Below are 25,063 nucleotides of genomic sequence, written 5' to 3' on the forward strand. Positions count from 1 at the left end.
ATTGATTTCAATGGGTAGCAGCGGTATAGGAGCGGTGAATACACCGCTCCTTCACCGCTGCAAAGATGCGGCTGGCAGGACTTTTTTCACCGTCCTGCCAGCGCATCGCTCCAGTGTGAAAGCCCTCCGGCTTTCACACTGGAGTTAAAGGGGCCGGTTTTTTTCAGGCGTTACACAGGCGCTATTTTTAGCGCTGTAACGCCTGAATACCGCCCCAGTGTGAAAGCAGCCTTAGTGAAGGCACTCCCTTACTGTATATGGAGAATGGCATAGTAATCCGATCATCTTTGCAATTAATTGTGGGAATTCCACAGTAAATCAATCTACGTTTGCCATGGAGTTATACTTAACATTGGTTGTGTATATGAAATTCTATAGTCTGCATATGCTCCATGTAAAAATCACAATACAACTGTAGTTAATAAGGAGAAATAATGCATACTTACAGCTAAAATTACAAGAAAAACTTTAGCCATGCCACCGTTTTTTTTTTTTTTTTTTGGCCGTGCCATGTATATCAGTTTCAGGGCTAAATAAAGTAAACTAGTTCACATGGGCTTTCAGGCTGAAAACCACATACACTTCCCATCAACATTAGTCCATGAGCTCACTGGGGCCTGGTGCCATGGTCTCAGAAGCCATATTGTATTCTTTTGACAAGGTCAAACGAAATGATTAATCATGGCAACCAAAAAGAATTGTTGGTCTCAGTGGGACTTTGTATTCTGATAATGTAAAATTGAACGCATTCCATCACGGGAAAAATATAGCTGAAAGTTATTTGAAATGATGTTTTGTCTGTTTTCTACTGCATTTCATACCAAAATTGCAGACCCTATAGGAGTTATTCGATAGGTACAGCCTTCCTATATGCTGGTATGTAATAAGAACACAACATGACTTGTTTTGTTGTTGAAATGTTCTCTTCTGTCTCATTTGCATAGAGTGGTGGTGTCACACTTGATGGATGGGATAGATAACAAGTCAGATATATGAGCTGCAGTTCATGGCAAGGCATATTTATCATGTATTTTGTTGCTGTTTCTGTTATCATAGATTACAATAAAATGACTGGAAGAAATAGATTACCTACTGCGCTTTCAAATATCATCCAGTGGGCCATAACGTGATTGTTCTCATGCTCCTATTGGCCATAGCCAATTAAGCCACTTGTTGTTCATTCTAAACATTCCTGGGATCTTTTGTCAATCTAATGGAGAAATATTTATTGCGATTTTAGGGAAATGTAATGTTTTATTTTTTGTTTCTTATTTATATTATTATCATGAGATGACATTATTATTGATCATTCTAAGATATTAAGCGGATCATGATTTTAAAACTTATTTAAATCCAATTTTTTTCCATTTTGAATAGAGTAGAGAACCCTGAAAAATGAGTTTGTTTTTTTCTGTGTACTATTCAAGAGAGTTTCCATAACTTACTTTCCTGTAGATATAACAGGTTGTCTTTCCAAAGTTAGGGAAATACCATCTTAGACAGTTGTCACTAGAACAGTGTTCCCATTAGAAGATTTCCCCTCCATTCTGACTTAAAATTTTTTATGAGCTCTTTCTTTGAGAAAGAGAGAGCAAATCTCTTTAACCAGTAACCAGAAAGAAAAAAAACGTCTCCACTCTATCCAATGCTAAAAACGCTTTGGCTTTAGACACTCTTCGAATCTATATTCAAAACCCCTAATCAGTCTATATTTTGTATCTTGGCCTCCGATATCCAAACATGTTAAAGTATGTATGTATATAAAAAGTTATTTGATCCAGTGTGTTCACCTCAAATGCTTCAATCAATCATAGTCTATAAACCCCATGTATGTCATTGTTTTGTAGGAATCATATAACTTACATTTTCATTTTCCATAGATTCATATGTTCTCTTTGTTTTTGCTTTCAGTGGGAAGAAATTAGTGGAGTGGATGAGCACTACACTCCCATAAGAACCTACCAAGTCTGCAATGTTATGGACCATAATCAAAATAACTGGCTTAGGACAAATTGGATTCCCCGCAACGCAGCTCAAAAAATCTATGTTGAGCTAAAATTCACCTTACGAGACTGCAACAGCATCCCACTTGTACTGGGAACATGTAAAGAAACATTTAACCTTTACTATTGGGAGTCAGATGAGGACCATGGGGTCAAGTTTAGGGAGCATCAGTTTACAAAGATTGACACAATCGCAGCTGATGAGAGCTTCACCCAGATGGACCTGGGAGATCGAATTCTGAAATTAAACACTGAGGTCCGGGAAGTGGGACCTATCAGTAAAAAAGGACTCTATTTGGCTTTTCAGGATGTTGGTGCCTGTGTTGCCTTAGTATCCGTGCGGGTATATTACAAAAAGTGTCCTTTCACTGTGAAGAACTTAGCCATGTTCCCAGACACTGTACCTATGGACTCACATTCTCTGGTGGAGGTGAGAGGTTCCTGTGTCAACCATTCCAAAGAAGAGGATCCACCCAAAATGTACTGCAGCACCGAGGGTGAATGGTTGGTACCCATTGGGAAATGTCTGTGCAATCCTGGTTTTGAAGAGCGAGGGTTCACTTGTCAAGGTAATAATCAGTAATTTTGTAGTTATAAGGCAACAGATGAAAGTTGATCTTTTCTTCAGCCTAAATTTTTTTTTATTAAAATGAATGTAAATAGTCTTTGCAGGAACTTCTTCTTTTTATATTAATGATTGCATTTTCATAATAGAAAAACAATGTAACATGTATGTTTAGCCAGTGAAAAAGTTGAAGTCAACCCAAGGATTCTAATGCCGCTGCTAATCTCAGAGAGGCAGATGGTGTCCTTTAACATTTTACTGCACCAAATACACAGTAAGCAAGAATTAGACCCCTTTCACACTGAGGCATTTTACAGGCACTATATCACTAAAAATAGCACCTGTAAAGTGCCTGTAAAGCGCTTCTCCTGTCACTCCAATGTGAAAACCTGAGAACTTTAACAGTGGAGCGGTAAGCTGGCAGGACGTCAAAACAAGTCCTGCTAGCAGCTTCTTTGAGGCGCTTTAGGAGCAGTGTATAGTCCGCTCCTAAAGCACCCCAGCCATTGAAATCAATGGACAGCACCGCCGAAGTGCTGGCAAAGCGCCGTTGCGGTGCTTTTAACCCTTTTTGGGTGCTAGCAGGGGTTAAAAGTGTCCCACTAGCAGCTGAAAAGCGTGGCTAAAAGGATGATAAAGCGGAGCTAAAAATAGTGACGCTTTACTGTCAATGCCTAGGCACTGTGAGTGTGAAAGTGCCCTTAAAGCATATATTATTTTTAACACTACATAGCTGTTATGTGCTAATTTAAATGTTATTCCCTTTATGTGTTCTTAATGCATGTACAGCACTTGCACATTGATTTGAGGAGGACTTAACAAGGTTGTCAACCAGCAAGTTTGTCAGTGTCAAAGCAGACTAAATGTACAAATGTATAATAATGTCAACTGGTTTTAATGTTTTGCAGAACCAAAAATGTTCACTTTAGTTTTGTGTATAGGTACTTTATACATTGGGTGCATTAACAAGTTTCACTGGACAGGCATAGAGCACTCTAAAGGCCAACTAGCATGACGTTCCTGCATTAAATGTATCTCCTTATTGCTCACTCTGCAAAAGCAGTGACTGGAAGAGATTGACAGAAGAACTTCACAGGACATATATTACGGAACAAAACACTCTAGTTATCCCTTCTGACTCTTCACCCAAATCTAAATATCTAAGTCAGGGGTAGGCAACCTCGGCCTTACAGCTGTTTTGAAACTACAAGTCCCATGAGACATTGCAAGACCCTGCCAATCACAAGCATGACTCCTAGAGGCAGGCACATGATGGGATTTGTAGTTTCACGACAGCTGGAGGGTTGAGGTTGCCTACCCCTGATCTAAGTGATTCTAACTATAGAAATTAACCTCTACATTTCTTTAACAACTTATGTATCTCTGAAATACTGTATAGTGCAAAATGAAATGACTGAGGTTCAGTTTAAAAGTATGTTGTTGACACATGTGCTGTATATGTTAGTGAAAACAAGAAAATTGTTCTTGATGGTCTTTATAAACTCTGGATTCTTATACTTTTTTCTTCTTCTCTTCTAGTATAATCTGTATCTTCACATCTCTTTACATCCTCATTGTATCTCTATGGTGTTGAATAGTTATAATGTAACATCAGTTTATTTGCAAAATTCTGGTAGACTGATCAACTATTTTTTTGTATTTATTCATCAAATACTGCATACTTTTAAGTATTTATAATAATAATTGTACTTTGAAGAGCCTTCTAGATATTTGTGAAATTAGTTGTGGATGAGATGTGGCATATTGGCAACGTGTTATGAACACTTCATTTGAAGTGCATCTAAACCCAAGAAATTTTGTAACTTACCAGTTCTTAAATATGGCGTTTGTTTCTAGGTTTTTGTTCCATTATTTTTACCTAGTAAACTTGTCAAAAATATTTTCCTACATAGAAAATACTGTATCTTTGAAGGAGCAACTTTTCACCCTAATATAGGAAATATGTAAGACCACAGAACCCCACCCCTTTCCTCATCTCCATGATGTCATGGGGGGGGGGGGGGGGTTATGTAGTTCACAGCAGTAAACTAGGCATGTCAACATGCTTGGAATAGAAGAGTGTACAAGGAACAGGCGATACAAAAGCACTGTTTTTCTCATAGAAGGTAATCTTGTTCTTATCAAGCAGAACAAAAAGCTTGCAACAGTATTTGAAGAGTTCACTGTTAGGGTTTACATACTAAATATTCGCCCAGTGAAAGTACATGTACATTCATTCTGTAGAAACGGCTAACAAATAATGTTATTGGGCAATTTCCTGTGCTGGCCAAATGTTTTTTATTCCCTATTGTGGGAATTTCCTATAGGTCTTTGTACCATTTAGGAGCTAAATGCAGTATTTTCCATTTTAACACGTAAATCATTCGTCAGAGCACTTTTGCCACATTTGCACAGAAAAAATGTACATTCACTGGGTGAATTGAAATACATATTTTTTTAATAAATAACTGTGTAAATGTTAGGGTTTTATATGAGAATTTACATTTTCAGTGATCATTTTTGGGGCAAGATACATACCTACCAAGCTGCTCAAGAAAAGTCCTGTTTGTGGATGGTTGTGTTTACTAGTGGGTCTGTCTTAAAGTTACTAAATTAAAGAATTTATTAATTAAACTGGTGCTTTGTCAAGTTTTACACATGTTTGATTTATACAATTTACAAACGTGGGTGCTATGACTGTTAGAATGCCACTTCATAAACTACTTTTGTATGCCTGTACAGTTTAACTGCAAACAGGTAAATTCAAAGTATGTTAGGGGTTTTACCCACCCAAAAATTAGAATTTTTGTCCAGTCACTCCTGATTCATAAAATTTGTTCAAACTGCCTACTCAAAAAAATGAATCATCTACCCCCTGGGTCACTTTTACAAGCTTCAAATGGCACCTTCCTGCCTAGTGACCGAAAGGGACTATACAGATTCCTTACCCAGTGGACAGGTTGGAGATGTAGATGTGACACTGGAAGATGCAACTGGGGAAATGGGGCTGTTGCCTACTTGTAAAATGTGGCAAGAATCTGTGAATCATAAGATGGGCTTAACAGGTTTAAAATCCTTTAATAGACAAAACTGCTCACATATATGTATTTTAAATTTGTATTTGCTATTTGCTATTTGCCTGGAATTATGCCTTAATATTCTGCTTCAATACGAACAAGCTAGACTTATCAAATGCTCATTACCAAACAATTGTTCAAACTTCTAAACTAAGCTTAGAAGTACTTTTTTAAAAAAATCTAAGCTACCTTACTTTATATCGCAGGAGATAACATTTAAAATTGTAATTTCAGGGCTAAAGTAATTCTTGTAGTTGTCCCATCGGAGCTCGATGCAAGGTTAAAGTTCCAGCACTCTCAGACATTTTGTATTAGGATTCTGTCACAGGCTTGATATTGATTCTTTAACTAGTGTTATTATGATGGTCAGTGTTATATCAGGTGGACCTGTGAATGTAACATGCTTGTATAATATTGGCCTAATTCAAGTTTTTCCCTTTTTCACCATTAATGTGGTGACACTGTTATGTTGGCTACAGACAATATATAACAATGGGATTGGGCAATGAGTAGGATATCTGCTGTTATTCAAGACTCAACAGTTATCCTATGCCAACAGATCTCATTAGAAAAGCATTCTAAAAGGCTGCTGAATCTTTGGAGAACCCACACACTTATATTTATTGCAATAATAATAACTTGTGTATAAGTGAGATAACCCAATAGTAAATGAGGAGATGGAACACCATTACAAAGATGGATAATTCTCTTGAAGCCTTGCTGCCCTCTAGGACTTGGGTTGTCCTCAAACCACTGTAAAATAGATGAAAGAAAGAGGGTTGTACTTATTTTATTTTACTCTTTTGTGGGATAATGCACTAGGCCAGTGCGAACGCTTTCTTTCATCAATCTCTACACTTTTATTTATGCCTGTGGAGGTTAGGGCTGGATTTTGGGAATAATGGCATTTATATTAACTCTCCCGGTCATAGATATTAAAAGAGTGGGTAACACATCTCAGTTCATCAATTTATCCCTCTCTGGCTAGGAGATTGTCTCATGCTAATTGCCCTATGATCTCACATAAATTGAGTACTGATATATTAAGCACTTGGAGAGGATCTGATTGTCAGAGATGAAGGAAGAACTATAAGACTCAGCACAGTTTACTCAGATGTTTCTGTAAGCCTCCAAATTGAATTAGACTTACTTTAGACGATTAGATGTGATTGGTGGTAGAAAAAGCAGAGAGAGTGGCAGTTAAACAGGGCCTTTCACCTCAGTGGCAAGGTCAGTTTATGAAAGGTGCCCCACCTCCTTAAAACACTGCATAAAAGTACCTGTTGGATAATATACTTACCTTTCCTTGACTTTGGTAGTGTATGGGGGTTATGTCATCCTCCTGGCAGCAAGAGTGTGGTGAATGCCGAGTGGCAACAAATCTCTTGAGATGACATTGCAGAACAGTCCAGGATCATCTTCTCATTGGATTTGGACTACTCAGCATATTTTGAGATCTGTCCCAATGAAAGTGGCGCCACCCTCACCAGTCACCGTTGGGAGACATCAGGGAAAAGTATTCATATTACCTAACTATTTTTACCATCACAGGTAATTTGGCAGATGTGGACTTTAAGTAAAACAGGTTTCAGGAAGTATACGCTTAGTATCTTTTTGAAAAAAAAGCATTAGTGCTATCTGCAGGAAGGTAAATATACACACGGTATTAATATCTCACTGATCAGTTATTTTCAGCAGTAATCTCTGATTAAGTGATGCCATTGTTGTGACATCATGAAGTTGGGCAAGCAAATGTGAGGAATGCTTGGGCTTTATCCAAAATGCCCAGTAGGTAGTCCAGTTGGGACAACTGAGAGTGTTTTCTGCAGTCTAATGCTACCTAAAGACATGAGGAAAAATTAAAGAGTTGGTCTGGATTATTTTGCAGGACACATTATTGTTCTTATGACATAAGAGTTGAGAAACAATTAGCATTCAAACTTTTATCCAATGCTTGTAGTCGGCTTAATACAAAGGTGAATGTGGATACATATTTGTGTGTACACTCAAATAACCAGGAACAGTGGAAGTCAACTTGACATAGAGGGCATTAAGTGTGGCCCCTGATTATGGCACATAATTCTCCAGAAAGTTGTCAGAGACAGCAGTGAGACAATGAGAGCTGGTCAGAGACTATGGGCATGCTACAGGAGATGGTTGAGAGATCTGAAGATGCTATAGGATTTGTGGGCTAGGGACATGCTTCAAGAGACATGGACTACGTGAGACCGATGATATACTTTCAATTAAAGCCCTTCTACAAATTAATGGTTTTACACCTGTGTACCCTACAGCCTCTTTAAAATTATTTCTGCAAGCTCCATTATATAAAGAGAAAAAATAAAAAGACAAAAGGAATGGGGAGCACAAAAAAAAAACCTATAATGGTGTGAAAGAAATAAACTAAACCAGTAAGTCTATAGAATATATAGTAGGAAACAAAGTACCAATTATGAGTGTCAAAGGGGCCACAGGTTGGGCACCAAAGGCCTAGGGGGCTTATTTTAAATGCAAAGAGTGCACAGTACAGAAACCAAAATCAACCAATCACAGTCCATTTTTCACTGATCTGAATACAGTGCGGAAATCTGGTTCCTTTAGGTCATTGTAGCCTATGCATTACCACAGCTCACAGCTTTATTAAATACGTCTGAAGTCCTTTGAATTAGTTCCTGTTTTGCAGACAACAAGCAGCAAGAGGGAATAATATGGGCTTGTCACGAACATATAAGATGCCCTTGATAACAAAAAGGTTAAAGATCTACCACTCCTTTCATCCAGCCTTTGTTCCATTATCACTACATCTGATTAATCACAAGGAATGTAATCATTTTCCCATTTTTATAACATTTACTACATCACCAAATATGACTTCATTTTCTGGAACAAAAGTGTTCTTTATACTTAGCATATTTGCTCAATCCGGTGATGTTAATGCAGCGTGTAAAAATAATACAGTTGTGTGTTTTGCATTCATCAAGTCCACTACAAGAGCACGGCGGGGGTTTCATGTCTTTTTGAGGCGGCTGAGCTGACATTGTACTCCTGCTTATGCATAGAACAACATCGGGGCTTAGTGCGTGCTAGAACTTGCCTTGCATTTAATTTGAGGTGCTCTCAGTTTTCTCTCTTTGCAATCTGCTTTGCACATTGTACAGAACTGAATTAGTTTATTTGATTAGATTCATTTTTTCTCTCTCATGTGTTTCTGGGTCTGAATCTGGTCGAAATATTTAGCACCTTTAAAATGTGCCATTGACTAGACTTGTTTGTAGCAGCCAAAATAATATATGTTTTAAGTTGTTCTGCAGTTCTCTAATAAATTAAAATATCTTAAAGCTGAACTTTAGACAGAAATACTGTTTATAATGTATATATTAGTATAGATACTTATATAGCACTGTCAATTTACTCATATAATGTACATTCACATCAGTCCCTGCCCCCAAGGAGCTTACGATCTAAGGTCCCTAACTCAGGGCTAATTTAAAAAGGATCCAATTAACCTACCAGCATGTTTTTGGAGCATAGGAGAAAACCCACACAGGAACAAGGAGAACATGCAAACTCCAGGCAGGCAGTGTCATGGTTGTGATTTGAACCGATGATATTATTGCTGCTAGGTGGAAGTGATAACCACCTCGCCCCAGGCCAATATTCAGTTTTCAGCGCTGTCACACTTTGAGTGACAATTGCGCAGTCATGCAACACTGTACCCAAACTAAATTTTTATAATTTTTTCCACACTAATAGAGCTTTCTTTTGGTGGTATTTAACCACTTGCCTATGGGGCACTTACACCCCCTTCCTGCCCGGGCCATTTTTTAGCTTTCAGCGCGTTTGCACTTTGAATGACAATTGCGCGGTCATGCTACACTGTACCCAGATTACATTTTTATCATTTTCTTCACACAAATAGAGCTTTCTTTTAGTGGTATTTAATCACTGCTGGGTTTTTTATTTTTTACAAAAAAAAAAGAACAAAAAATGTGAAAAAAAAAGTTTTTCTCAGTACATTTTGTAATTAAGTAATTTTTCTCCTTCACTGTGTTGTGCTGATGAGGCGGCACTGATGGGCACTGATTAGGTGGCACTGATGAGGAGGCACTAATATGCCACATTTATGGGCACTGATAGGTGGCACTGATATGTTGCACTGATGGGCACTGTTAGGTGGCATTGATGGGCACCAATAGGTGGCACTGATTGGCACTGATAGGCGGCATGGATAGGCGGTACTGATGGGCATTGATGGACAGCAGTGATGGGCATTGATGGACAGCACTGATAGCCAGCACGGACTGTCTGAGCATGCGGCCTGGCAGGTTAGAAAAGGGGGGGCGAGCAAGCCCCCCTCCTAAAACATACCAGGCCACATGCCCTCAACATGGGTGGGTGCTTTGGGGCAGGGGGGCTCTGCACCCCCACACCCCAAAGCACCTTGTCCCCATGCTGATGAGGACAAGGGCCTTTTCGTGACAACCCTGACCTGTGGTTGTTGGGGGGAAATCCGCTGACAGATGATGTCTCATGGTTGTTAAGGATGTGGGCGCATGGCTTATGTAAAGAATATGTAAACCCAACATTTCATATTCCTGATATGTGCCTGCTGTACCATGTACTTGTGTGAAAAAGTATCCTGTTCCCTTTGTATTGCTTCCTTTGTGTGGAATCCCTGGTGTTCTGCCAATGCTTTCCTGTTAAAGACTGACCACACTAAGCATGAGAACACAGTGTGGTCAGTTCCTAGCTGTGCTGGGAACTGATCCTGCTCTCCTCCAATGATCAGACTTCTTCTGACACACACCCCCTGCACGGCCATTCACTGGGAAGATCAGTGTGCTGCTGTTTCTCCTCTTCCACCTCTCTATGCAGATGAGAGCAGAGGGTATGTGATCACTTATAAAAAAAACAAAAAAATGGTGTATATAATGTTTTTTACACCTATACACAAATGTTTTGCCTTTTATTTCTAGTTTAAACTGAATGTTTTTTTTTTCAAGGTGGTCGTTTACAATCACTTTAATACTCAACAGATGAACTGACTTGCATAGACAAAAAAAAACTGTGCCAGCTGCAGATGAGCTCTGAGCATCCAAGCATTGCAAGGCTTAAAGTGGTTGTTAAGCCACTTCTATAAAAATCTTCCCATCCGCTCTGTAACATAACAATAAGTGTTCCTGTACCTGTGTTATATAAAAAAAAAATGCAGATCTGTACCTAATTTCGAGTGACTCCCAGTGATCATGTGACTCCTCAGTTCTCTCCTCTGCCTGGCTGACAGCTCCAGCAGGCAGGGCCAAGCACTCCCGATAACATCATCTGGGTTGAAGGGGAAGAGAGGAGAGATAGAGCCGAGGTGTCATGTGATTGCCAGGAGCTGCTCTGATATAGGTATAGATTGGCATATTTTTCATATAACACAGACACAGAGGCACTTATTGTTATATTACAAAGGAGATGAGAGGATTTTATAGTAATTAGGAGGGTAGCAGGAGCAGAGGGGGTGGGCATTGACACGAGCAGACAGGCAGGGAGGGGGAAGAAGAGCACAGAGGACAGAACAGGGCTGCGGATGACGGAGACATTAAAACTAACTATGGTATCAGGGCTCAGCAGCCATGATATTCAGTGTTCAGTTTACAGGGGGGGTAGTATAGCCAGGCAGGATCAGCTAGTTTTTTTTAGGTGATACGGGGGGGGGGGGCAAATTACAAATTACACAACACAAGCACTGTGCTGTATAAGATGCTTTAAGGGAATGGGATCTGTTATTTTGCCTTTTTTTAGGTTAACAAATGCTTTAAAGGTTTCATTAAACAGAAATTCAAAACAGACATCTATCCAACCAAAGCCTGCTGAGGGCATCAATCAGTCATTAATCAAAGATACTATTTTTCACTAGCATGGTAAACCCCTGCTAATAAAGCTGTGACAATAACAATATAGAGAGGGCGGGTGGAAGATCTTGAAACGATTGTAAGACATGAGTTGTAGCTTTAGGTGAGTGCAACGTCTTCATGAACCAGCAATTAGCTACCCACCTACAGGCCCACCCCTTGATGAAGGAGCTAATTGCTAACATTTCACTTGCTTGAATAATTTAGGAAACCTGTGCCAAGAGAACTACTTACTTTCTGTCATGCTCCAAACAGTCAGAAAACCTTTTCATTATGGTTCAAGGGTTCATTGTTGAATTTATTATTTCCTACTAAGACTGGGAGAGAAAAAGGTAAGACAATCAGGGCTCAATTGCTCTGCAAAGTGCTGTCCATTCTACACTATGCTTGTGTGCAATTAATGAGCATCGTGATATAAATCCTATATATTATTATATTATTCTTATGTTATTTTAGAACTATATGTTAATCCTTTTATATATTTAAAAAAAATAAAAAATACAGGTTTGATTTAATTTCCCTGTCCTGGACATGGCCAAAAAGTAGGTTTCACAGATTTTATATATATATATATATATATATATATATATATATATATATATATATATATATATATATATATATATATATATATATATATATATATATATAGATAGATAGATAGATATATAATGTGTATGTATATATATATATATATATATATATATATATATATATATATATATATAAACCTCCTTTTTGGCCGCCATGTCCAGGACAGGGAAATTAAATCAAACCTGTTGGTTTGCCTTGAGTAGGCAAAGCACAGGTCTGCTTTAACGCATGTTTGGACCAGTGAAGCAAAAAAATGTCCAATCTAAAAGAGATATATTGTAATAAAAATCTGGCAATGCCTAAAGCATTTGTTTCAGGGAGGAGAGTTTTTATAGCTTATAAATAGTCATGATTATCATAAAAATAGTTCTATGACCTGTCCATCGGTTTTACAAGAGGTCACGATAGCAATGTTGTGTAAGTCTATTTTAAGGGCGTTTTAACTTTTGGACTAAACTAAGCCAATTTTAAGTTATTTTTTCTCTCTCTTGGCATACCCTGATAATGACTTCACTCCTTGTTATGCTTAGTACTCTAAAAAGTAATTTATTTATATCTTTAAGTTGGTATGAAAATTTCCCAGAAATATGGATTTTTCACACCAACTGTGTGAACCTGTGTCCCTTAATTTTTTTACTTACTTCATACTATCTACTTTGACTTGGAAACAGTTTTCCATTAATAAGAGAAGGTATATTTAGCAGAGTGAATATGCCTGAGGGTAGAAAAAAAAGTAACTATCCTGCTTTTCCACACACTCAAAGTAGGTTTAATTTGTTCAAAGTGGACCAGTTATTAAAATTCACACTTCACGTAATCCAACAGGGCACATGTCAGCATTCCAAAACGACTTTATAATTTTAAAAAACTGTTACTCTGCAGCTCACTAATGGGCTATAGAGATTTGGCAAAAATCACAGATGGCCTTACTCAGTACAAAGAGTGCCGTCTAAATGATAAATACTGTGATGTAAGGTGCCACTGGACAGTGGTGATGTATGGTGCTGGTAGGTAGAAAACCCATAGTTGGGGGATTTAGAAGATCATGGCATATAGGGGAATGTATGGGAGGGCTACTTCTTCATAAAAAAAAATCTGTGTGTGGTGGATGATGAGCATCTTATATAAAGAAGTATATTAGTTAATAGTTTGGATACAATTGTATTTGTTAGTCAAGTCAAAATACATTACACATTTTTTGACTGAAAAAACTTCTGGGACTAAAAAAACTTTATATTTACAGTAGTAAATAAACATTGTTTTTGGTGTGATAAAAAATGCCTTCTTGTGTTAATGTCTTTCAAAAAGAAAATTCCTATGTAATCTTAAAAAATGTGTTTTACTTCCAAGTTTTGTTTACAAATAAAAAAAGCTTTTTTTTTTTTTTGCTCTTTTTTAATGCAACAATGAAAAAATAACAAACAAAATAAAAAAGAATGAAAATATTCATTATTAATGGTGAAAGGCATTTTAAAAATCTGCATAAAATAATAGCTTTGGGAAGAACAGGAGGAAGGAGTTAATTAGGGCTAATTAGATTGAACTAAGGTTTAATAAGGGTTAATTAGCAACGCTATTTATTTATTTTGATTGTAAGTTATTTTAAATTGATGTTCTATGCAGATCAGCAGTAGGGGCCGTAAGGGATGGCATATGCAGATCAACAGTAGAAGCTTTTGGTTTGGGCTGAGCATGAGTTGGACCCCAACAGTAGGGATAAGCTTTGGATTCAAGTTGAACAGGAGTTTGATCTGAACCCAATTCCAACTGTTTGTTTACAGGATCTGATGTTTAGCAGCATTAGTGCATACATAGTAAAATGAAAGATACCCTGCTGGTTTGTTTACAAGCCGAGCTGATATTGGCAGATGCCAAGCAACTTTGTAAACACAACTTTTTGCAACTTTTTGTACTGTTTCCTAAATTTACATGCAAATTTAAAGTAGTTCTAAAGCCTTGCTTTTTTTTTCTTTAAAATAAAAAAACACATGATAATTACCTGCTCTGTGCAATGGTCCCGACCCTCCTTTTCTCAGGTCCCCCGCTGGTGCTTCTGGTCCCTCCCCCTTCTTAAGTGCCCCCTTCTTAAGTGCCCCCAGAGCAAGCAGCACTGGGGCTGCCTCTTTATGGGATACAGTGCATGGCTCAGTCCTGCCCCCCTCATAGGCTGTGATTGACCATTAAATCCCGCTTCTCTGTCTCGGCCAATCAGGAGCCCTGGGAGAGTCTCAGCTCTCTTACACATTGTTGGATCAGACTCAGGTAAGTATTGGGGGGGGGGGGGCTACGGGGGGAGCTGCACCCTGAAGATTTTTTTACTTCATGCATAGAATGCAGGAAGGTAAAAAACCCTTAGCCTTCACAACTGCACAGGGCGGCACAGTAGTGTAGTGGTTAGCATTCTCACCTAGCAGTAGGAAGGGTCGCTGGTTCAAATCCCAACCACGACACTACCTGCCTGGAGTTTGCATGTTCTCCCTGTGCCTGCGTGGGTTTCCTCCGGGTACTCCGGTTTCCTCCCACACTCCAAAGACATGCAGGTAGGTTAATTGGCTTCTGTCCAAAATTGGCCCTAGTATATGAATGGGGACCTTGGATTGTGGGCTCCTTGAGGGTAGCTACCAATGTGAGTGTACAGGGATAGGGACAATTGTAGACGCTCACTCAGGTTGGACTGGTGTCTTTATTCAACCTTACTAACTATGTAACTATGTAAGGCATGTGAAATAGTAAATACAATGCTACATTGCAATAATAAATGACACTTGCAGACTGTAAGCATTGTTTTACAAATGAGTAGCTACATTTTAACATCCTTTCCTCCTATGTTATCTATAGTAATTCCCACTTTCACTTTGATGGCTGGGATTTGTAGAGGCAGAGGGACAGGACCTGAACATAAGAGATAAGTCATTGAAACTTTGTTGAAGTTTAAAACAACAGAAAAAGTCAAACAACTCAAAAGATTTAAACAAGCTAATCAGCATAACTCTTCTAACGTGCAGAAATCTTATTTTCATAATCTGCTGGATCTGAAGTAGGTGGGGCTAAAATAAAAGGCTTCTTTGGGTGGCATTTAGAAAACTTTGCTGGTGTCACAAAAAACGTGAGCTAAACAGATCTCTAATATAAGATGCCTGAAAAAATAATAAATATATAATGGGGAACCCGGATGACTGCCCTAGCTGAATAAACATTGGCATGGTGACATTAATTTCTGACACGTCTGTTGGTAATTGTTCTATAAAAACATCTAATGGCATGCATATTAAAAACTCTTGAGGGATCCTGCTGACATTTCTTTAACCTCGTACATTTTAATGTTTTTCCATCTTTCTGAGTCCTCGTTCCCCAAGGACTCCTGCTTTAAAAAAGTGTTTCATTCTTGGACACAGCCACAGCATTGTTAAGGGCAGTGCGCTGTACGATTTGTAATTCTGTCATTCTCTTGTTCCCACTTGCCGGAGTGTTTATAGTTATTGGAAAGTCTCTAGTTAGTCTCACCGGCAAACTTTTTCTTAGGCTAATAAGGGCTTGTATTTCAACGGTGACAGCTGGTACCAAACATTCATAGCGAGCAATTGTACAGGGAAGTGTAAGTTTTGATAACATTTGATGAAAAATACCCTTAAATCAAGAGCCATCTTGAAAGATGGTTTGAGTAAAAACAATTCACATATGTGCTCCTATTACTTGTCCTGAAGGATGTTATCAAAACAAGCTGATGGCAGACAGCTAAATAATGAGGAAACAGATATCAAATGTATTGAGCGACAGTGAGGTTGCTGGAACATTTGCAAAGTGTCTTATCATTTTACACTGCAGCTCAGTAATCCATCTTCCCGGACTTTCTTGTCCCAGTTCCCTTCTCCTATCTTATTTTTCTTGTTGACCTATCAAACACAATATTTCAGACAAGAGGCAATATTGAGGAGCTCCTGTAGTGAGTCTACTATGTTGGAATAAAAGAAAACTGGATATTTGAATGAGATCTAAATCCTTCTGAAGCACCATCATAAACAATTATTGCCCTTTCCAGCTTCTTTTAGCCACTTTTGCCCATATGCACTTCCTCCAGCATTGGCGGCACATCGTTGTTCTAGACTTCATAGTGACAGCAGTAGGTAGCATGTGATAGAGTGACAACGCAAGACAACAATTGTAGACAGTTGTCATACCTTATCAGGAAATCCCTAAACAAGAACCTTCAAGGTTAGATCACCAGTTATTCTACAGTATAAAGTGTTTGCCAATCACTAACTTTTTTTTTTTTTGGATAAGGCGGATAAAGATTAGAACTTTGTTAGAGAGTTTTTCCTTTCTTTCTGTTCCGTTGACCATATCTTCACCAGACAGGAAGTGAGGCGAAATCAACCTAATGAAGTCCTGAATATCAGTAAACATTTGACAAAGCTTTCAACTCTCAAGTAGAGATATTTTATTTTTATTTTTCATTATTTTTATTGTTTTGAAAAAACACACACACATATAAGGAAGACCTAGTTCTGAAAAAGGCACCATACAACATGGGTCGTATGTATAAAAATATCATACTTTTTTTTATTTTATTTTTTTATTAAAAACTGTTTATTTGAAGTACTTAGACATACAAGGCATACCTAGTAATGCAGATAAATGTGAGGTAGTACAGTGGACAATAATTACAAACAACATGCAAACAGTTTTTGTTAGAACTGCTTTCATTTTGAAACTAACAAAGTTCTCTAATCTCAGATGCCAAGCAGTGCTTATAGGTACATGAAAGGGTAACTCCACTTTTGTGGGGAAAGAAAAAATCCTTCCTTTTCAATCTGTAGCTCTGTGATTTTCTGTAAAATGCAATATGGCTACCTGGAGGTGTTCTGTACACAGAATATGTACAGAATGCCCCCAGAAACATAATTTGCTGCTTGTGTGATTGGCTCACTGATATTCCCAGAAGTCTACACTAAGATACAAGTCATTTTTCAGGCATCCCCTGCCACAAATATGTCATTTTTGGTGAGATACTCCCAATAGGAAATCACGTCTAAAGGGATACAGGCCCAGCAGTTTTTCTCATTGGTGCCCTGCAGGTGCTGCAGATGATTGATAATTATGAAACCACTCCCATTAGATTCACTTTCCCGCATGGACACAGACAAACACACAGGGATTTCTTCAGAATAACAAAAGTTAGGAATCGGCAACAAAGTTTGTTAAAACCTTGTAATGTACATAGATCACCCATAGAGGACTGTTTTTATCTCAACAAAAAAAATGTAGTTATTCTTTAAGGCTCATCTCCAGACAAATCATCTAAATAAGGACATAGAATAATGTTCTCAATATTTCAAATTATGAGGGAAAAAGTTAAGTTTTATTGGCATTTGTGTCCCCACTGGTGAAATTATATCACCCTTCCGTTTGGATGATGGGTTCCAAACAGAAACTTTAGAAAGATTTTCCTAAAATGACCATGTCATGAGTAAAATATGTGTAGATAGGATAAGTCCAGTATAGTATATCCAGTAGATAGGATAAGTCCAGTATATTATATCCAGTAGATAGGATAAGACACCAAAATGGAACCAGTGTGTGGTCAGCAGAGACATCCATTCAATAAAAAGGAGCTTTCAAGTGGATTCTTCAGGAAGGTTGGTATTTATTGATCGTGAAAATAGGTTAAAACACCATCATACCATCATGGTCCATAAACTGGTTCCAATTTGGAGCCTTACCCTATCTACTATTGTTAACCGGATCTGATTGCAACCAATAATGGTACAAGAGTTTCTGGAAAACCCCAACGAGCATCGAGTGCCCACACTCTGCATAGAGTCATATTTTCCACATGTGCCAAAATAGGTTGCTTGACCCTTGGACAGGTATCTAGCAACATTATGAATGTGAGTGTACGCTTACTACGCTTACTACACTTTTTTGCCATACTTTTCCCATATGATCAACTGAATAATACCCTTAGAAGGATCTCTTCCGTGGATTTTTATTTCTTTTTTTCCCTCCTTGTCTCTACTCATCTGGAGCACCACTAATTTATCTATTTGAAAAATGCTTGTTGCCTGGCTATGTCTGATGTCAATACTTTTTGAGTCACAGAAGCGGAGCAAGCATGCTGTAATGAGTTTCAGAAATGTGTCAGTTCTATACTGGTTCCATGTCATTGTCAAGTATTGAAGTCATTGCATCAGCATGACACCCAGACAATTAACTTTTTCAGAAGGAATGGTCAGCAATGGCAGCCTATATCATTCTCTCATAACAGGTTTCCTTTAAAATAGATAAATATAGGATTTTCTAATTGACAGAGCTTTTAACCCTTTTCCATTCTATCCAGAACAAAAAGCTAAAAAAATGTTTTGTCTGCAATCGGGTCCTAAATAGTTATGAAATAGGTCAAGCCTAAAAACTATGAGTGCCTATGAAGGTTCAATAGCCCATAATTATCAATAGGTTACACTCTAAATGACTTTGCAGCTCATCAGTTTACAGACAACAACAATTAATGAAGGACCTAGAATTTTCTCTGCAGAGAAGATTGGCCAACAATAATTCCCCAACGTCCTCTTACTCACCAACCCAACAGTGGTTATTGTGGTCCTGAGCTCCCTGAAGGAGTGGGGAAGCCCAGGAATCATAAAAGGGGCTCTAGGAGGGGGATGTCACCCGGTGAGAAGCATAAATGTGACCGAACAGCTTCTTGGCTGTCCATTTACATAAAAGCTCTGAGCCTGCTACACAAAAAATAAAAATGTTCACTGATGCTACTGCAACCACAAGCTTGTTTAATGTTTTCAAGCTCTGGAAGTACTAGAAACAGCTTAATTTGTAGGGGTTTCCTGTTCTAGCTATGGGACAGGAAGTGAATGTAAATTTACCAAATGTGACACAGATGGATAAAAATCAGACAGAGGTTTTAACCCTCCCCTACTCTATCAAAAATATAAACAAAAAAAAGTTTTGCCTATAGTTCTACTTTAAACTGAATCAGCAATAAAAATAATTTATATATATATATATATATATATATATATATATATATATATATATATATATATATATATATAAACATTTTTGATGCTAGCTTTTTTCCATTAAGTCCTCTCTGTTCATCGTTTTTTTTTTTTTTAACATCCTCCTAAATTCTCACTCTCAGTCAGGCTGAAGATAAAAACAAGTTAAAATCAGCACTTTCCTGCATATATCAAGTTCCTGTGAAATCCCCTGTATAGGGTAGGGTAAATCTGTCAGATGATTAATGTTTGGTGAAGAAACAGTGTGACTAGGTGTTCTGCACATCAATAGAAATGCATGACTAGAGCAGGTGGCTTATATAGAAAGACTGTCTTTATACAGACTCAAATTTCCAGTTATATCTGTAAATATGCATCTTTATAGTTGAGTTGAAAAAATGATATTGTTGTTGGTCTGTAGAATTTATATGGTTTGTGGTACTGCACAAATTCTTGGATTTGTCCGGATAAATTGGTAACTGTCTGAGGTTTTATCTTACCTTACCTCTGCATCAGTAGGGCAAAAACAGGTTAGTTAAAGCCTACAACTCCAACAATGTCACTACAGGCAGTCCCGGGTTACAAACAAGATAGTTCTCAAGTTAAATTTGTATGTAAGATAACATGTAAGAAGTACATTTTTTAAATGTAACTCCATAAAAACAAAAAAATTAAAGTGGTTGTAAACCTTCCTTTTTTTTAAATAAAAATATCAAGCATGCCTATGCTTACCTGCTCTGTGCAATGGTTGTGCACAGAGCAGCCCCAGCCCTCCTCTTCTGGGGTCACCTGCCAGCATTCTAGGCCCCTCCTCTTCAACCGGTGCCTCCACGGAAAACCGCTTTGCCTGGGGGGCACCCATGCAGGTTCGCTCCTGAGTCACTTTGCTGCGTCCATTGACACAGACAGTAGGACTCGGCCCCATCTCCTGCTCCCGTGTCACAGGATTTGATTGACAGCAGTGGGAGCCAATGGGTCCTGCTGCTATCAATCTGCCCAATGAGAAGAGAGATAGTGACTGGAGCTTGTGTACTTGATCGAATTGGGCTCAGGTAAGAAAAAGGGGGGGAGAGCTGCTGAGAGAATGCATTAAGGTGAAAAACCTTAAAGTCTTGTTTTTTTTCCCCATAAAAATAACACACGTTATACTTACCTGCTTTGTTGCAGTGGATTTGCACAGAGCAGCCAAATCCTCCTCTTCTTGTGTCCCCCTTCTGTGACCCTGGCCCCTCCTCTCCTGTTCAGTGCCCCCACAGCAAGCAGCTTGCTATGGGGGCATGCAAGCCTAGTCACAGCTCCGTGTGTCCATTCAGACACGGATCCCCAACCCGGCCCCTCTCTCCCCTGATTGGCTAGCTGACTTTGATTGACAGCAGTGACAGCCAGTGACGCCACTGCTGTGTCTCAGCCAATCAGGAGGGAGACTCTTGGGCAGCTGAAACACTCGTGGACATCGCTGGACAGAGAGGGACCTCAGGTAAGTGTTAGGGGGGGCTGCTGCACACATAAGGCTTTTTATCTTAATGCGTAGGGCTTTGCAAACCCTTTAAGGGTTTAGAACCACTTTAAGTTTTTTGGATAGGGAAGGGTTAACACCCATGTAACATTTGTTCTGCTGTCTGTGCCCCTGTTCAGAAGATGTCATCTCACTTTCTGCTCCTGGGACAATTGGATTTTGAAAATGTTGTGTTGTTGTGGAAACAAGGATTGGTGATAAAGCATCAGTGGAGACACCTTTTTCCCATGATAACTCTTAAAGGAGTGCATTTCCCTTCCTAGATTTCACTTCCTGTTGTCTCCCTCCATTTGTAAGTAGGAGTCGTATGTAAGTCAGATGTTTGTAACACATCGGTGCTATGTGTAATCCTCGTTTATATAAAATCAACATCATCCCTACTACAGCAGTATGTGATATAGGGTGAAAACAGCTGTGCACTGGTATCTGTGCCGACTGCCTCCCATGACCACAGCCAAGGATACTTCTGGATGTCATCATTGGGAGAAGGGCATTTTTCAAATCCCAGAATTATTAGCAGGAACCAATGAAGGTAGCAGCTTACATAGACTGCCAATGCTTGTATTTTATATGGGAACCAACCAAGTGTAGGATGGATTTCTGGAAACCTTATTGTACAAAATGTGTAGTTCTTTTTTTTTTTGTGTTATTATATGATAGAAAATCATTTTTTAATTAGCTAAATTCATTCAAGAAACAGCTGAATTTACCAATTCATATAATATTTTATCAATTCTTAAGGTATTTTGACTGAAAGGACACATTCACAGATTTGCACTTTCATGTATGTTACCATACTTTAAAATGCATGTAAAAGCTGTGATGATTTATGCCCCATACACACGGTCAGAAATTCTGACGGAAAAAGTCCGGATTATGTTGTCGGAAAATCCGACCGTGTGTGGGCTCCATTGGACTTTTTCTGTTGTATTTTCCGATGGCCAAAGTTTGAGAGCAGGATCTAAAATTTTCCGACAACAAAATCCGATTGTTAAAATTCCAATCGTGTGTAGACAATTCCGACGGACAAAGTGCCATGCATGCTCAGAATAAACTAAGAGACGAAAGCTATTGGCCTGTTTATACTCCCGACGTACGTGTTCTACATCCCCTCGTTCCGAACGATCGGATTTTCCGACAACATTGTGCGACCATGTGTATGCAAGACAAGTTTGTCCCAAAATCCGTTGGAAAAAATCAGACGGATTTTGTGATTGAAATGTCCGACCGTGTGTATGGGGCATAAGAGTAATAATGTAAAACATTCTCATCTGCAGGTTTTAGTGTGATACATTTTGGAGAAATGTTGCTTACAGCTTTAGAAATGAATGGCAACGCCTGTAAATTTCCTGTAAAACACTTTTATTAAAAAGATTGCAGGAATAACGCTTATAAAAGGTGTTATTACCTTTTATGAAGTTATTTCAATGATAACCAATTTTTTATTTGTTTTCTTAATAACATATGTTAACACCAAATAATAGGTGTTATTTCCTTTAAAAGCACAAAGCATGTGCCATAAAATGCTTTAAAATTGCACCAAAAAAGACATTGTATTGCAGCATAATCAAGATGCATAAAATGCACACACAAATATATTGTGCGTTTAAAGGAGGTGCCTATTGAGAAAGGCAGGTGCTCTTTTAAGTGCTAATAAAATAACACTTTTGTAAAATAAAATGAATATTCATGAGAAAATTAAGTTTTCAACAGTTAAAGGTTCATTACATGAAAGAAATAACCATACACCTGGAAGAAATCTTACATCTAAATGTATTTAATAGAAAATTATTATAAATTATCATGAAAATAACATTAATTTTACAGAACTGATTTTATAAGAGATAGAAAGCAAACTACTTGCAGTGAATACGCCTTCACTAGCAGGTAATAAAATTTACAGTGAATATTCCTGGAACACTGATGTCTGGAAGGTGCAATTAGACAAGGGTATCTATTCCTCCTTTATTGTCTTTTTCAGTTTCTGAAATATCTTGAATTCTCTGAAGTTTTGCCAGGAAATAAAATCCAGCAGTTGGAGATTTAGCCGTAATCTGATCCTAATAATGAGATGACAGGTACCAGCAATTATTCTAGGGTGCTGTTTTTCAAACATGTCTGAAGAACTCTCAAGTTCTATTCCCCATAGAGTTTATTAGAAAGAAAAAGCTCTTTTCCACTTACCGAATCGATAGATCACATTTGGTTATGGAAAGATAGTGTGAAAGGTGTATTCACTATTAAAGGGTATCCATGCTTCACAAACACTGGTGTTCATTTCTTAAAACTAGAGAGTGAAAAATCTGGTGCAACGCTGGATAAAAAAACAAACGGCTTCCAAGTTTTGTTGTCAAAGCTTAATTGAACTAGCTGAAGTTAGAAGCTGATTGGCTACATCAGATTTTGCACTCTCTACTTTTAGTAAATCAACCCCTGTGTGTGCTTCTCTTTACTACTGCAGTACATATACACAACATATATATATATGTATATGTATGTGTGTGTGTATTGTAGTAGTAAAGCAAAGCACACACATGGGTACGTAGAGATAGAGATAGAGATAGAGATCGAGATCTATAGAGATATATATATATAGATCTATAGAGATCTATATAAATATATATATATATATATATATATATATATATATATATATATATATCTATATATATATATATATATATAGAGATCTATAGAGATCTATATATATATATATATAGATATAGATATATATAGATACATACATACATACTGTATATATACCTTTTAAAAGTCATGCAATAATATTAAGATTGTGAAAGGGATGAGTGAGAACGTTAAATGTTTAATTCTGGAAGTGGATCCAGGCTTGCAGTAGGGCATCTAGCACTTGCCAGAAATGCTGTTATTCCTGGCTATATTGTGGGTTTAAATTTTTTTTTGTGTGGTCTAGTTAGGCCCAGATATAGGAATTTCAGATGATGAATACTGATGTGATGCAATAGGCGGCATTCTATCATTACCAAATACTTTTTTCCTTTATTGTGTTATTCACATATTAGTTACATTTAGTTCATATGTTTATTTTATGAGTCAGTAATGTAGATTTTTTATCATCTTCCACTGGATACAACACCTACGTTATAAAACAAAGATTTGGCAGCAAATGAGAATAGTGTCCTTTCAACACTGCAGTGCATGTGTTGTATATCTCACCTCTTTTCCTGTCCTCTGGATATATCAATCCAAGCAGTAAGAAGATAGAATTGTATATGAAGCAGGGTTTTTTTCACAATGGCTTGCTTTCTTGACTGAAGAAAACATAGACATTTCTGTCAGATAATGCACCGCTTTGCAGAGAAACGTGTTGCAATTACAAATGTTTAGGCATTTTCATAATTATGTCTTATGTTTATATTGGTATGGAACAAAAAACTGGAGAAACACAAAGGGCCAAATCTGACACATTCTTCGCAAAACTCCAAAAATGGACTGTACAAATTTACTGGCGCCTTCTCAAAATTGTAAGATATAATTGCATTCCAAGTTTGTGATGCTCCTGTAATTTGTAATTAAATTCACCTGTATAAATTAACAGGTGCTGACAATATAGAAATCACAACCGCAACCAGTTAAAAATGGTTAAAAAGGTACTCAACCTTTCTATTGTGTGTCCCTTTCTGCCAATCGGAGCATGAAGAAGAGAAAGAGCAGAGGATTTGAAAAAATTGTGGAAAAGCATGGATAATCTCAAGGTTACAAGTCCATCTCCAGAGATCTTAATGTTCCTGTGTCCACTGTGCGCATGATTGTCAAGAAGTATACCACCCATGGCGCTGTACAGTGTGGGAAAAAGTATTTGATCCCCTGCTGATTTTGTACATTTGCCCACTGACAAAGAAACGATCAGTCTATAATTTTAATGGTTGGTTTATTTTAACAGTCAGAGACAGAATAACACCAAAAATATCCAGAAAAACGCATTTCAAAAAAGTTATAAATTGATTTGCATTTTAATGAGTGAAATTAGTATTTGATTCCCTCTCAATCAGCAAAATTTCAGGCTCTCAAGTGTCTTCTATACAGGTAACGAGCTGAGATTAGGATCACTCCTAATCTCAGCATGTTACCTGTATAAAAGACACCTGTCTACAGAAACAATCAAATTCCAATCTCTCCACCATGGCCAAGACCAAAGAGCTGTCCAAGGATGTCAGGGACAAGATTGTAGACCTACACAAGGCTGGCATGGGTTACAAGACCATCGCAAAGCAGCCTGGTGAGAGGGTGACAACAGTTGTTGCGATTATTCGCAAATGGATAAAACACAAAATAACTGTCAATCTCCCTCGGTCTGGGGCTCCATGCAAGATCTCACCTCATGGAGTTTAAATGATCATGAGAACGGTGGGGAAT

At 37.9% G+C, this 25,063-nt stretch overlaps 1 protein-coding gene across 3 annotated transcripts in view; it reads left to right on the forward strand.

Moving 5' to 3' along the window:
* Nucleotides 1-25,063, forward strand: part of EPHA3 (EPH receptor A3) — a 512,923-nt gene that overhangs the window by 186,227 nt on the left and 301,633 nt on the right. For all 3 annotated transcript variants that reach the window (XM_077480166.1, XM_077480165.1, XM_077480167.1), the window contains exon 3: nt 1,912-2,572. In XM_077480166.1, the coding sequence (XP_077336292.1) occupies nt 1,912-2,572 (661 nt within the window). The remainder of the gene's footprint in view (nt 1-1,911; nt 2,573-25,063) is intronic.

This window comes from Lithobates pipiens, unplaced genomic scaffold (assembly GCF_037356315.1).
Source record: "Lithobates pipiens isolate NorthernLeopardFrog02 unplaced genomic scaffold, aLitPip1_a1.2 Scaffold_16, whole genome shotgun sequence".
NCBI classification, from domain to species: domain Eukaryota; kingdom Metazoa; phylum Chordata; class Amphibia; order Anura; family Ranidae; genus Lithobates; species Lithobates pipiens.